This window comes from Petaurus breviceps, unplaced genomic scaffold, assembly GCF_028583685.1.
Source record: "Petaurus breviceps papuanus isolate PSGF00001 unplaced genomic scaffold, PetGlider_PUasm1.0 551, whole genome shotgun sequence".
NCBI classification, from domain to species: Eukaryota; Metazoa; Chordata; class Mammalia; order Diprotodontia; family Petauridae; genus Petaurus; species Petaurus breviceps.
The window spans coordinates 29,413,989-29,426,610 of NW_027186372.1; the positions used below are offsets into that span (position 1 = coordinate 29,413,989).

The 12,622-nt window shown below is 42.2% G+C and overlaps 1 protein-coding gene across 4 annotated transcripts in view; it reads left to right on the forward strand.

The window, feature by feature from the left end:
• The window catches only part of FAXDC2 (fatty acid hydroxylase domain containing 2), a 57,138-nt gene extending 46,982 nt beyond the window's left edge, over positions 1 to 10,156 (forward strand). For all 4 annotated transcript variants that reach the window (XM_069102524.1, XM_069102525.1, XM_069102526.1 and 1 more), the window contains 6 exons: positions 31 to 134; positions 2,446 to 2,567; positions 4,857 to 5,062; positions 5,617 to 5,722; positions 6,369 to 6,535; positions 7,773 to 10,156. In XM_069102524.1, coding sequence (XP_068958625.1) covers positions 31 to 134; positions 2,446 to 2,567; positions 4,857 to 5,062; positions 5,617 to 5,722; positions 6,369 to 6,535; positions 7,773 to 7,929 — 862 coding nt within the window. In that variant the 3' untranslated portion in view covers positions 7,930 to 10,156. The remainder of the gene's footprint in view (positions 1 to 30; positions 135 to 2,445; positions 2,568 to 4,856; positions 5,063 to 5,616; positions 5,723 to 6,368; positions 6,536 to 7,772) is intronic.
• Positions 10,157 to 12,622: the final 2,466 nt, after the last annotated feature.

Consider the following 12,622-nt stretch of genomic DNA (forward strand, 5'->3'; position numbering starts at 1 on the left):
TTACCTGGGGGGGTGTTTATCTCTTTGAAGGCATCTGCAGAAATTTTGGGGTGCCTCAGGCTACTTCTGGCAGTCCCAGTGGGAGAAGCTACTTTCTACTTTTGCGGGAAAGGAATGGATCCTCTTCTCTCTAGGTACAGTCCTTACCCAGTGGTCCCATTCCACAGGGCAGTCTCCTGGGTGTGGGGATACGGTTGGTTTTTCCTTCTACTTTGTGCCTCAGCAACTTGAAAAAATATATTAATACTCAGGAGAAAGCTGATATATTGAACAGGGAAACATGAGGAACATGGAGAAATGAATGGCTCAAAGGAGCGAAATAAAAATTCCACTAGATGTCAACTGTCTGCCCAACAAATGTTTATTAAACAGCCTGAGCTTAGAGGAATACAGAAATCACTAGAGTGAGGGACCATTTACTGAAGTAAAAAATCTCCTGGTATTAAACCCAAGATGCCTAGGTTTGAGTCCCAGCCTCCCTTCACTTATCAGCTATGGAACTTTGGGGCAAGTACTGAGTCTCAATTTCCTTATCTGAAAAAGGAGGATAATAAGATATTCCCTACCTACTTTCTGGGACTGTTGTGAGCTAAAAGCTTTGTAAACTGTAGACCACGTCCTTGTGTGTTCTTATAATTATTAGGTGGACACATGTGAAGGCCTAAGCAGACTAGGAAATTTTGAATGGCAATTACATGAAGACAGGAACTGTACTTCACAGCCACTCAAAAATGTATTGCTAAAGTGTACTCACACTTACTATGTAAATGAGCCTTAAGAGCACAGTGAGGGATTATGCCCATTTGAGGAAAGGGTGCTTTCTAAGTGCTTTCATTTAGAAAACATTTTCATATAAGGGTTAGGTTGAAGTAAATAATGGATTAGAACGCAGGCTTCCTAGAGTTTTTCTGCTAGAACATACTGCATGGCACTAGCATCGCTGCCAACTGGGCAGCAGGAAGACAGCACGCCTCCCGTGCCTCTCTCATACTCTGCAGGCCCAGATTCAGAGAAAGGAGAAGTCAGTGTGTCTTTGGGCAGAAGAGCATGGCCTTCTAGAAGAGGTGAAAGGTGATCTCTAGAGAGGCAGATTATTTCAAATCTAGCTCTGCTACTAATTGTTGGAGGTACTCTTGGATAACAGACTGCATCTTCAAAAAGTCATTTGATAACCTGTTATAGGCACATCATGCTTTACACTTTAAATCCTTGTACATATGACTCAATAAATGATTGTTGAGTTGAATTAAATCACGTTCATGTGTGATATATTATCCCACATGATCCTCAAAAACTTTATGAAGTTTAATTGGGTCCTCAATTAACAGATAGGGGAAAAAAAGGCCCAGATGTGGAACAACTTGTCCAAATCTTCCTGGCCAAGTATTATTTTTCTCTATGCTACCATATCTCTTTTTTTCTTTTTAAATGTATATATTTTTAGTATACAACATTCAGTTCCACAAGCTTTTGAGTTCCAAATTTTCTTCCCCTCCCTCTACTCCCCCCTACCCCCCCAAGATAGCATGTAATTTGATATATGTTCTACAGATACCTTCACATTAAACATTTTCACAATAGTCAAGTTGTAAAGAAGAATTATAACTAATGGAATTAACCACGAGAAAGAAGAAACAAAACAAAAAGAGACAAGTAGTTTGCTTCAATCTGCATTCAGACTCAGTAATTCTTTCTCTGGATGTGGATAGCCTTTTCCATCATGACTATTTTGAAGTTGTCTTAGAACCTTGCATTGCTGAGAAGAGCCCAGTCTATCCAAGTTAGTCATCACAGATACACTGTGTCTATAATTGTGTACAAGGTTCTCCTGGTTCTGCTCTCCTCACTCAGCATCAATTCATGAAAGTCTTTCCAGGTTATTATGAAGTCCATCTGCTCCTCATTTCTTATAGCACAATAATATTCCATTACATTCATAGACCACAACTTGCTTAGCCATTCCCCAGTTGATGGGCATCCCCTTGATTTCCAATTTTTTGTCACCACAAAAAGAGCTGCTATATATTTTTGTACATATGAGTCCTCTTCCCATTTGTATGATATCTCTGGGATACAGCCCTAGAAGTGCTACCATATCTCATAATGTGGGCTGAAAAAAGGAAGGATTGGGTTCAGCAGTATAGTTTACAGATGAAAACATTTTCCAAGAAAGTGGGCATTTCATTCCTTCATTTCAAAATCTCTCTGGAAAGCTCTTTAATGGTATATTTCCCAAAAGAACGAAAGTACAGCCACTTCAATCATTGCAGACCCTGCTTTAGGCTAATAGGCTTAAAGGGCTTTTTGCCTTCTTTGGTTGATCAGAAAATTAGGCCCATTTCTTTAAAGATACTCCAACCTTGTAAAGGCCAAAGTTGGGGGGTGGAAAGATAGATAATGTAGGGCTGGCTTTGACTAGCACTTACTTTGTCTCCCTTGCTATAGGTACAATTCTTATTCCTACCATATTATTTTGGAGTTTTAATGCCCTTCTCCTGGTGGTGGACACAACTGGGAAGCCATATTTTATTTCCCGCTACCGAATTCAAGATGGCAAGAATGATCCTGTAAGTCTTTCTAGCAGCACTTTGACTATTTGAAGTCTTCATGTCATTTTGGGGGTGGGGAGAGGCAGGACAAGGTAGAAGCATGATGGAGCTGCAAAAAAAAAGGTAAGCTAAGCCCTACGTATAAACAACTACCATAAATTGTTAGCGACTATACCTTTTGTTTCAAAATAGGATTAGATGATAAGATTTAGAGTTAGAAGGGATGTTAAAGGTCATTTAATACAACTCTCACCTCATTTTGTAAATGAGGAAACTGAGGATGAGAAAGAAGCAATTTGCCCAAGGCCACACAAGGCAGAAAACAGGAGTGGTAGGATTTGAAGCCAGGTCTACTGACTCCCAGACCATTGGTTTTTCTATGATGCTTCAGACCTCCTGACTCTCATCCCCAGATAGGACACAGGTATCAGAACAAACAATATTTACTAGTTGGGGGACGAAAAACTGGTGGCCTCTGGACTCTGAGCAAATTACACTGTTACTCAGTGCCTTGGTACTGGGGAAAGACAAAGAGCAGAGGGGTGTGTAGTATGTGATGTGTGGTGTCCGAATAATAAAACAGATATGAGGCTTTAAGAAAAAGAAAAGTCCAGTGTCTTGCTTGATAGTACAGCTGTGATGAGAATCCAGTTTATAGAGTTATTCATCCTCATTTGGACTAGACATGCACTGACTTTCTTTTTAACCCATTTTGGACTCAGCCCCATGTATAGAGGCCAGAGGCCCTACTAGGCTACCAGAGGCTGCTTTTACTTTATACAGTTCAAGAGTAGAGTGAGGCTCATAGAGTTAAACAAGAAGTATTGCTCTGGGACCTTGGACCTTTTCCCAGTAGAATGTTATTATGAGAACTGCTGGCAGGAGGGATATAGCTGGGGACCTCCCCATATCTGTCTTCCCCACTAGGTGGGGGGCTAAGCTCCTATTTCTCCTCCTCTTTGACAAAGATATAATCTGAAATCTAGAGAATTCTCAGACCAAAAAAGATCTGCCTTGGGGAAAACTAGATTTGCACAGGGACTGGAGGTATTAGACTTTTGGGTATATAGGCTTCCAATCAAGGAAAGGACTTTTACCAGTAAACCATCCTAGCAGTACACTGCCAACTACTTCAGCCTTGGTGGCATTGGTATGGGAAAGCAGGCTGAGGCTGTGAGGAGCCTATCAATTATGTATGTCTATGGGTGAAACTAGGGGTGTGCTGGAGCCAGTTTGAACTGCTTTTGAGAGCAGATTGTTAAATTTTTTTTCATATAAATTTAATATTTTATTTCCCCCAACTACATGTAAAAACAATTTTCAACATTTGTTTTTTAAAACTTTTGAGTCCCAAATTTCCTCCCTTTTACCTCCCCTGTTTCCCCACCCCCCATTGAGAAGGCAAGCAATTTGATATAGGTTATACATGTGTAGGCAAACTGTTAAATTTTCAGTGTGAGCATTTATACTTCTCCAAATCAGGGCTCAATTTATTGCTTTGTTGATGGTCTAGATTTCCAAAGGTATCAAACTTATGACCTACAGACAGCAAGGAGCCAGCAAAATTCTCCACCTAAAATGTAAATGGGAAATGTTTAACAAAATAAAAATGCAGTACAACATAGATGATGTTAATTTGTGATTTTCTAATTCAGTAAGTGGCTGCCAGGAATCACTTTCTGTTTGAGTTTGACACCTCTGGTCTAGACTTAAGAAAATTATGGAAAAAAGATTAGTAATGCAGATTAAACCTAAAAATGTTTCACACTTACCTTTTCCCTCCCTGAAGAGCCAATTATTAAATATTTACCAGCACATTCCTAGGTGGAACCATCACAGAACTATGGAACTGGAAGTGATGCTTTTGGGTATTCGTGATTTTCATGGCAAAATAGAAGTAGCGGTCAGAAGACAAGGTTTTGAGTCTTGGCTCTGTATTAGTCACAGATGAACCTTGCGATAGATCTGAGTAAAGTCACTCTGCCTATCTGCATCTCTGACCTCAAAAAGGGACAGGAATGCTTACCCTCTTATGTTTCAGAGCTATCATGAAGAAAGTCTTTTGTAATTCTCAGACTATAAAGATATTCATACATGAACTATTATTATTATTAACATCACCAAATATTTAAGGAGTGTTTAGTATCTCTATGGTATTGTGCCATGTCAGCAAGGTAGGACAGGACTCCTACCAAGAAAACAAGGGAAGGTTCCCTACCCCAATCCCACCGCCTATGCCAGATTGAACTGGCCCAACCCTAAGATCATAACCTCCTTTGGCTTACTAGTGTTCCTTTCCTGGTACAGGTGGACCCCATGAAGCTCCGCCAGGCCCTTGTCACAGTCCTCTGTAACCAGTACATCATCTCCTTCCCCATGCTCGGGCTCTTCTATCCCTTCCTCAAGTGGCGAGAAGATCCGTGCCGCCCTGAGCTGCCCACCTTTCACTGGTTCCTCTTGGAGCTGTCTGTCTTCATACTGGTAGAAGAAGTCATGTTCTACTATTCACACCGGTGAGCTCGGTTGGGAACGGGGAAGAGCAGGCTTCTTCACCATGGTCTGAGCCACATTTCTCACATTAAGAAATTAAAATTCAGAGTTGAGGTCAAAACCCAGGAGACCAAAGCCCAAGTCCTTGGTCTAGGACCAACCTCCCTCTGATCTGAGCTTCATGGGGTCATTATGACCAGAAAGAGTTCTGGAATTTGAACCAAGTAGGACCTAGATTTGAATCTCTTCTCTTACACTTGTTATTGACCTTGGGAAAATGACTTCACTTGAGTCTGTTTCCCCATAAAAATGGGGTTAACAATCCAGGAGTATTAAGAAAGTACTTTGTAAACCTTAAAAGAAATTAAAAAGGTACAGGTAATTTTTATATGCTAAATAAGATGAGGACCCCACCTCCAACTCACTGACCTGGAATGGCTTCAGGAACATTCTTGAGTCCCTCAGTTGTGAAGTATAGGACAAGCCTCCAGAAGTAGTTCCCATCCTTTGGCTTGTTACTGTCCCTCCATGCTATTTATCAAGCAGGGGAATGATGATTATTTCTTTTCCACTACAGGCTTCTTCATCACCCCATGTTCTATAAGCGATTCCATAAGAAACACCATGAGTGGACGGCCCCCATCGGTGTAGTCTCTCTCTATGCTCACCCCATAGAGCATGTGGTAAGCAGTGACTCAGGCTGTTACTCCCTTTCCACCTAGCCTAGGAGAGGGACAGAGACAGAGACCCTTACTTACTTCTCAGGCAGACTGGCTTTAGTCTTCTCTTGTTCCTTAGTCCCGGATGCATCAGAAAGCCACTTCACCTCTAAATTACCCTCCCTCTTCCTCCATTCTCAGGATTATCATCCAAGCAGACCCTCCCTAAGTCTCTGAAGATCCACTGATGTCCTAGGATCCTCTTAGGAACAATATAGCCCCATCAAGTGGAATTAATCTTTTTTTTTTTCCTTTTTGGAGGGGCAGTTGGGGTTAAGTGACTTGCCCAAGGTTATACAGCTAGTTTTTTGTGTTAAGTGTCTGAGGCTGGATTTGAACTCAGGTCCTCCTGAGTCCAGGGCCAGTGCTCTATTCATTGCGTTACTTAGCAGCCCCCAAGAGGAATTAGTCTTAAGGGGCTGACTGAAGAGAGAGGAAAAAATCAGTGCCTAGTTTCCCCAGCATACACTCTCTACATTGCTGGCCTTCAATTATTCCTCACATAAACCTCTTTAAGTCCTTTCTTTTAGCCCCTATCATCCCCCTCATGATGGCAGCCCCCTACATCTCCTTCCTTGCTCCTCAAAACAAAGCTGTCTCCTAACTGCAGGTCTCCAACATGCTGCCAGCCATGGTGGGTCCCATGGTAATGGGCTCTCACCTGTCTTCCATCACTATGTGGTTTTCCTTGGCTCTCATCATCACCACCATTTCTCACTGCGGTTACCACCTGCCTTTTCTGCCTTCACCGGAATTCCATGACTACCATCACCTCATGTAAGGTCCTCCTCAAGAGCTCCCTGACCCTAGGAATTAGCCCAGATCTGAACTATATGAAATTTCTACTCCCTTGCCTTCTACAGCCAGCCTGCCATTGCTGGCAACATGGCATATATTGGAGCACAAAATGGGGCTTTGTCCTTGATTTCAAACAGGAAAATAAGTAGAAATTATGTTTCATTTAGAGGAGAGAGGAACCTTGGATACTACCTAATCTAACCCCCAACTTGTAGAAATTGAAACCCTCTAGAGAATCAAGTAATTTTCTCAAAGACGGAAAATTATTTTGTGTCAGAGCCAGGACTAGCACCCCATTACTGTTTCCACTAAATCATCCTGTTTACCAGCCAAGGGATGAACAATCAGAGCTGGGAAAGCCATATGGTTCACAAGGTTCCCTGGTGCGCACCACGGCACCTTGCACAGAGTAAGTGGTTAATAAATACCAGTGGTTGAATTGGATATCAATACCTCACATTTGTGTTTTCCTAAGTATTTCATTCATAGCAAGATCCACCAACAAGCCAGAGTCCTTCTTATAAACATTTCATAGATATCAATGCAAAACCTGGTCTTTCCAGCCCTTACTCTGGCTACATAACTGGCTCGTTGCTATTCCAGTCATGTCTATATGAGCTAACGTCTGTAAGGCACTCCTTTAGTGCAAGTCATTATTGAGAATATGTACCGTCCTGCTCATTGGCTATCTCCCTCTCCCATTATGGATCACCCACAATTTTGATTCTTCAGAAGAGCATTAAGGTAAATAATAAGAGTAATAACTTACACTGAAAAAGTTCTTTACATCTGTTATCTCATGCAAGCCCCACAATTCAAGCTGTCCAAAAATGGCATTGCTTTGGGAGTAAATGAATGAGTTCCCTGACTTCCTAGAGGTTTTCAGCAGAGATTCATGCTTTGGACATGTGCTGGATTAGATTACTCTCTGAGGTCTCTTCCAACACAAAGATTTTATGTAGAAGGAACTTCTATGAAGATTGCATGAGATTGTATGAGATGCCTGCTGGAGACTCAATTCTTGAATTCTCTGACTTACCAGCTTTGTGACTTTAGGGAGGTCACTTCATTCTTTGAGCTTCTTCTGAGGACAAGAATAATTGTGTTCCCTGTCTTCTAGAGTCGCTTTGAGGAAAGTGCTTTATAAGCCATAAGATACTATAGAACAGGAAATGTGGGGTATAAGAACTGCAGCCTGTTTCTGTTCTCTTGCCAGATTCAACCAGTGCTACGGAGTGCTGGGGGTACTTGACCATCTTCATGGCACAGATACCACATTCAAGCAAACAAAGGCCTATGAAAGACATGTGATGTTGCTTAACCTTACTCCTCTTTCTGAGAGCATTCCTGACCCACCCAAGAAGATAGAATGAGGTGGCATGGGTCACTGGCCCCCAATCCCACTGCTCCCAGCAGGGGCTGTCCCCATTAGACCTAGAATGTCTCCCTTGACGAACCAGAGCTGATAATTCTGCCAAATAACTTTCTAATGAGAGAGGTAGATTCCCTGATGACTGCCTGATTGTGACAGAGTGGGGGAAAGAACACAGCTTCTTAGAGAAGCAGAAGAAAGGAGCCAGAGTCAGTAGCAACCCCAGTTCTCTTCCCATAGCTATGCCGTAGTAAACATCCTCTATTAGTCATAATATGGTGGGGTGGGGTCAGGAAGTACTATCATGTAGGAGAAACACCAGAGCCTGGAGATCAAAAAGGCAGTGGGTTGGGCTCTTGACCCTATTGATGGGGTTCACTTATGGACTGACTAGAGTGGATTGTTAGAGGACTACAGGCCATATTAGATGAGGAATGGTTGAAGGAAAAAAGGATGTTGAGTCCAGAGGAGAGAAGATGAGGACAGATGTCCTAGTTATATTTTAAGGGCTATCATGTGGAAGTGATTAGACTAGGTTTGTCATGCTAGAATTAGGAGCAGTGGATGGAAGATGTAGACAGGAAGATTCAGGCTTATTGCAAGGAAATGCTTCCTAACAATTAGAGCTACCCAAAAGTAGAATGAACTGCTTTAAGAGACAGTAAATGCCCCAGCCCTGAAGTCTTCAAATGTAGGCTGGACAACTACTTGGGGAACAACTCTTGCTTACATATGGCCTAGATGCCCTCTTGAGGTCCTGTCAGATCCTAAGCTGAGGAGGGAGAAAGAGAAGGTATGCCCTCAATTCCATTTTATGGGGAAATCTTGTTTACCTAACAGTTTCCATCAAGACTGGATGAAAGGCTTATTGCAGTCAGATATTACATCAGAGTTATTCTTACCTGCCAGAAACTGCCATGGGAAGCCTTTCCAGTGGTATGGTGGAAGGACAGAAAAGGTGGAAGGGAGGAAAAGGGGAAAAAGAGATGACCATCATACCTTCTTGTTCTCTAGGTTCTAAGTCAGGGAAGTGGCTGATTTTACTTCTTCTCTCTCAGCCCTTAATAGACTCAATCACAGGAACATGGGATTTAGATAAAGGACATTAGTCCAACCCCCACATTTTATAGTCAAAGAAACTGAGGCCCAGAGAGAAGTAATTGAACAAGGTCCCACAGGTTAAGTAAATAGGAGAGCCACTACATCAAGTATGGATGCCAAGAGATCAGGCTCCTTCCAAAGATGGTACAACTTTCCCCCAACCTGCTGGCTGAGATATTCTCATTTAGGAGAACAAGGCCTCTATTCAGGTCCTGAGCAATCCTCAAAACTCTGACCCAAAAGGCACCCTCTGGGTTCATGACCCAAGATAGCAAAGCTAGAAAAAACCCAGCATAAAGTCCTGGTTGCCCAGTTGAGTAACAGAAGAGAACCCCAAAGATGCCCTGGTCATTGTGCCCCAGACATACTTTCAAGGGCATAATATCCAAAGATTTTACTCTTGGGCGCACAGCCAGCACCCTAAATGGTTCTCAGTTTCCCCTCAGTTCCTAGAGGCGTTTCACCAAACACCTAGGGCAGGAAGGAAACAACTGAAATCCTAAACAGAAAGCCCTTAACATCACCTTCCCCACAGGCCCAAAAGAATCCAAAAAGGGGCTCTGCACCAGTCCCAGAACACCCTGCAGCTGCTGAAGAGAACTTAGGATAGGAACCAGCTTGATACCCAGCTTTCTTGCCTCTCATCCTATAGGTTGATCCTTAACAGAGGGAGCCTATGGAATGGTCAGATTGCATTTGAAGGGCCCTTAGAGATTACTGAGCTCAACTCCCTCATTTTACAGATAAAGAAACTGAGATCCAGAAAAAAAGACTTGCCCAAAGTCATGAGTGGTAATTGGCAGAGCTGGGATTTAAACCCAGGTCCTCTAATTCCAAATCCAGGTCTCATTCCACTGTTCCATGCTGTCTCAAATTTCTCAAAATTCATTCCCTTTTCTACCCCTCCAGTCCCCAGGACATTAAGTACTTTGCTTATCATGGCCAGAAAGAAGGTTCTCTTCAGCAGAAGGTTCTCTTCCCAAGGATCCTTTCAAGAATATTTCAAAGTACCCCCAGCTAAAACTGGGCCACCTGCATTTAGTCCCAGGGTACCACTCTGAGCTTGGGACTGCTGGCCTTCCATCCTCTGTAATCTATGCCTGCAAATAAAAACATTTAAAAAAAGACTGCAGAGGTACTTTTGGTTCAGTTCAAGAATTCAACCAACATTTATTCAGCACCTGTGTGCAAAAAAGTTCACATTTAAATAGTTAGTGCATTAAGGTTTACAAAGTGCCTTCCTTCCTCACAACAAACCTGTGAGTTGCAGTACAAGAATTATCCCCATTTTACAACTGGAGAAACTGAGGCTCAGGGGGTAAGAAGTGACTTGTCCAGGGTCACAATATACAAAAGCTATGACTGAAAGCTAGGTCTTCTGATTCTTAAGACCAGAATTGTTTTTTTTTTTTAATTAACACTAACCCTGGTCTTCAAAACACACAACAGAGGTGGTTTGAAGTGTGAGGGAAAGGGGGGGTATAGGTACATAGAGAATTTCTACCCTAGCCCAGCCCAGTTTCTTGGATTTCTAAGGTAAACCTCAATACCTTAAATGAAAAAAAGGGAGAAGGTACTATGGAGGCTTCCTCCTTTTTCCCTTCCCCTGCTGCTCCTTCCCAAGAAGATCTCAGTGTAGTGTCAATGACTTGCAGAAGGAGTCGTCTAGCAACTCATGCCTACATAGGTTTTGGTTTATAAAGTGCTATCCTCACTCCACATAATAGCCCAGTGAGTTCAGGAGACCACCGAGACAGATGTGGGAAAAAGCCAGGAAAATCCCCTAACCCTAGACCACATCTTCCCTCCCTTCTGGCCTCTCCACTATAGGCCCCTGAAATTACCCTCCATTATTAAGGCTACAGACTGGCATGGGGGAGAGGAAATCCAGGCCAACAAGATGTGCTTCAGTGATCTTCACTACACTGTACCAAAGCATCCCCAGAACTCTTTAGCTTGCAGTGGTTTCAACCAACAGTTGACAAACTTTTTTTCCCCACTGATTTCTCTGGTACACCATACCTCTAGAGCACTCAAGCCTCCGACTCTAGGATGAACAGCAAGACTGACCTAATTTTAGATCAAAGATTATAAGATGTTTTCCCAACCCCCAGGTAAGTGATGGTATCCCCATTTTATAGATGATGAAACTGACTCAGAAAAGGGAAGGACCTTGCTCAGTCATACATTTAAGAACTGGCAGAGATGGGACTCAGATCCAGGTCTTCTAATTCCAAATTCAAGTGTTTTCCAATATGCTTAACTTTCCAATATAACACAATTAAATCTGAACTATTGAATTTTAACTGCCACATTAATCCTAACACAGGCTATGTATGCTCACCGTTCCCCAAATCCGCTTTTAGTAAGACTTCAGAGATGTCTGCAATGATTCTTCACTCATATCAGAGTGATGAGGATATAAATATTGTTTCTTTCAATTAAAAGACTTTCAAAGTAACGTCTTAAAATAATTTTTTGAAAAATTTATCTGGCATAAGGAGTGAGGCCCACAGTTAGGGGTAGCCCATTGTTCATGTTAGAAGCCAAAGGTCAGACATCATACGTTATTCACCTGACATTTTAATTCCCTTGTGCTAAGAAAAAGACATGTGGATCAGGCATGGTAGACATATTGTGGAAAACACTGTTACTAGAACCAGATTAAAATGTAACTGAGAAATATCTTACCAAAATAAATACAGAACACAGAATAGTGTTATTACATGGTTTTTTAAGTTAACGTGCACCGGCAGGGATCTTTATGTAGTTTAACAGCCTGTTTCCATTTGAGTTTGAAACCACTGATGTCTGTAGACCACCAAGGAGCAGGCAAACTATGGTCTTTGTCAGCAAATTACCCAACACTATGTGGCTCTTTTTCCTTCTTGCCCCTCCTGAAACATCCATTCCAAACCCTATTACAGAAATCCTCTCTATGCTATTGTTCAGTTGCATCCAACTCTTGGTGACCCTATTTGAGGTTTTCTTGGCCAAGTTATTGGAGTGATTTGCCATTTCCTTCTCTGGCTCATTTTACAAATGAACTGAGGCAAACAAGGTTACGTAGCTAGTGTCTGAGGCTGGATTTGAACTCACAAATTTGAATCTTCCTGATTCCAAACTCAAGGGAGCCACCTAGTTGCCTCCTCTCTATTATATCCTCTCCTAAAATGGTCACTTAGACTGTTTTTGAGAATTTCAACAGGTAAGCTCACTGCCTTTCTAAGCCCTTTTGAACAACCATAGTGGTGAGGCAGTGCAAGTAATTTTCATCTGTTGTTCCTGGCTTTACTCTGAGCCCAAGTAAAACAAGTTTCATCCCCAGTTTTCCCAATATGTGAAGATAGCACCATAGGACATGGTGCAGTGGGGGAGACTACAAAAAATAAAACCATTTCTTCCCTCAAGGAGCTTGCATGCTACCAGAAATAACATCTACTGTTTGCCCACCAGGTTGATTTTAACCCAACTACTTTTACCTGTCCATGTATCAGATTCTGCTACCCATCTAGCCTGTCAACACTACTTTGGATCCTGATTCTGTTGTCCAACGCTATTGCTTCCTTTCCATCATCCTCATTTGATAAAGA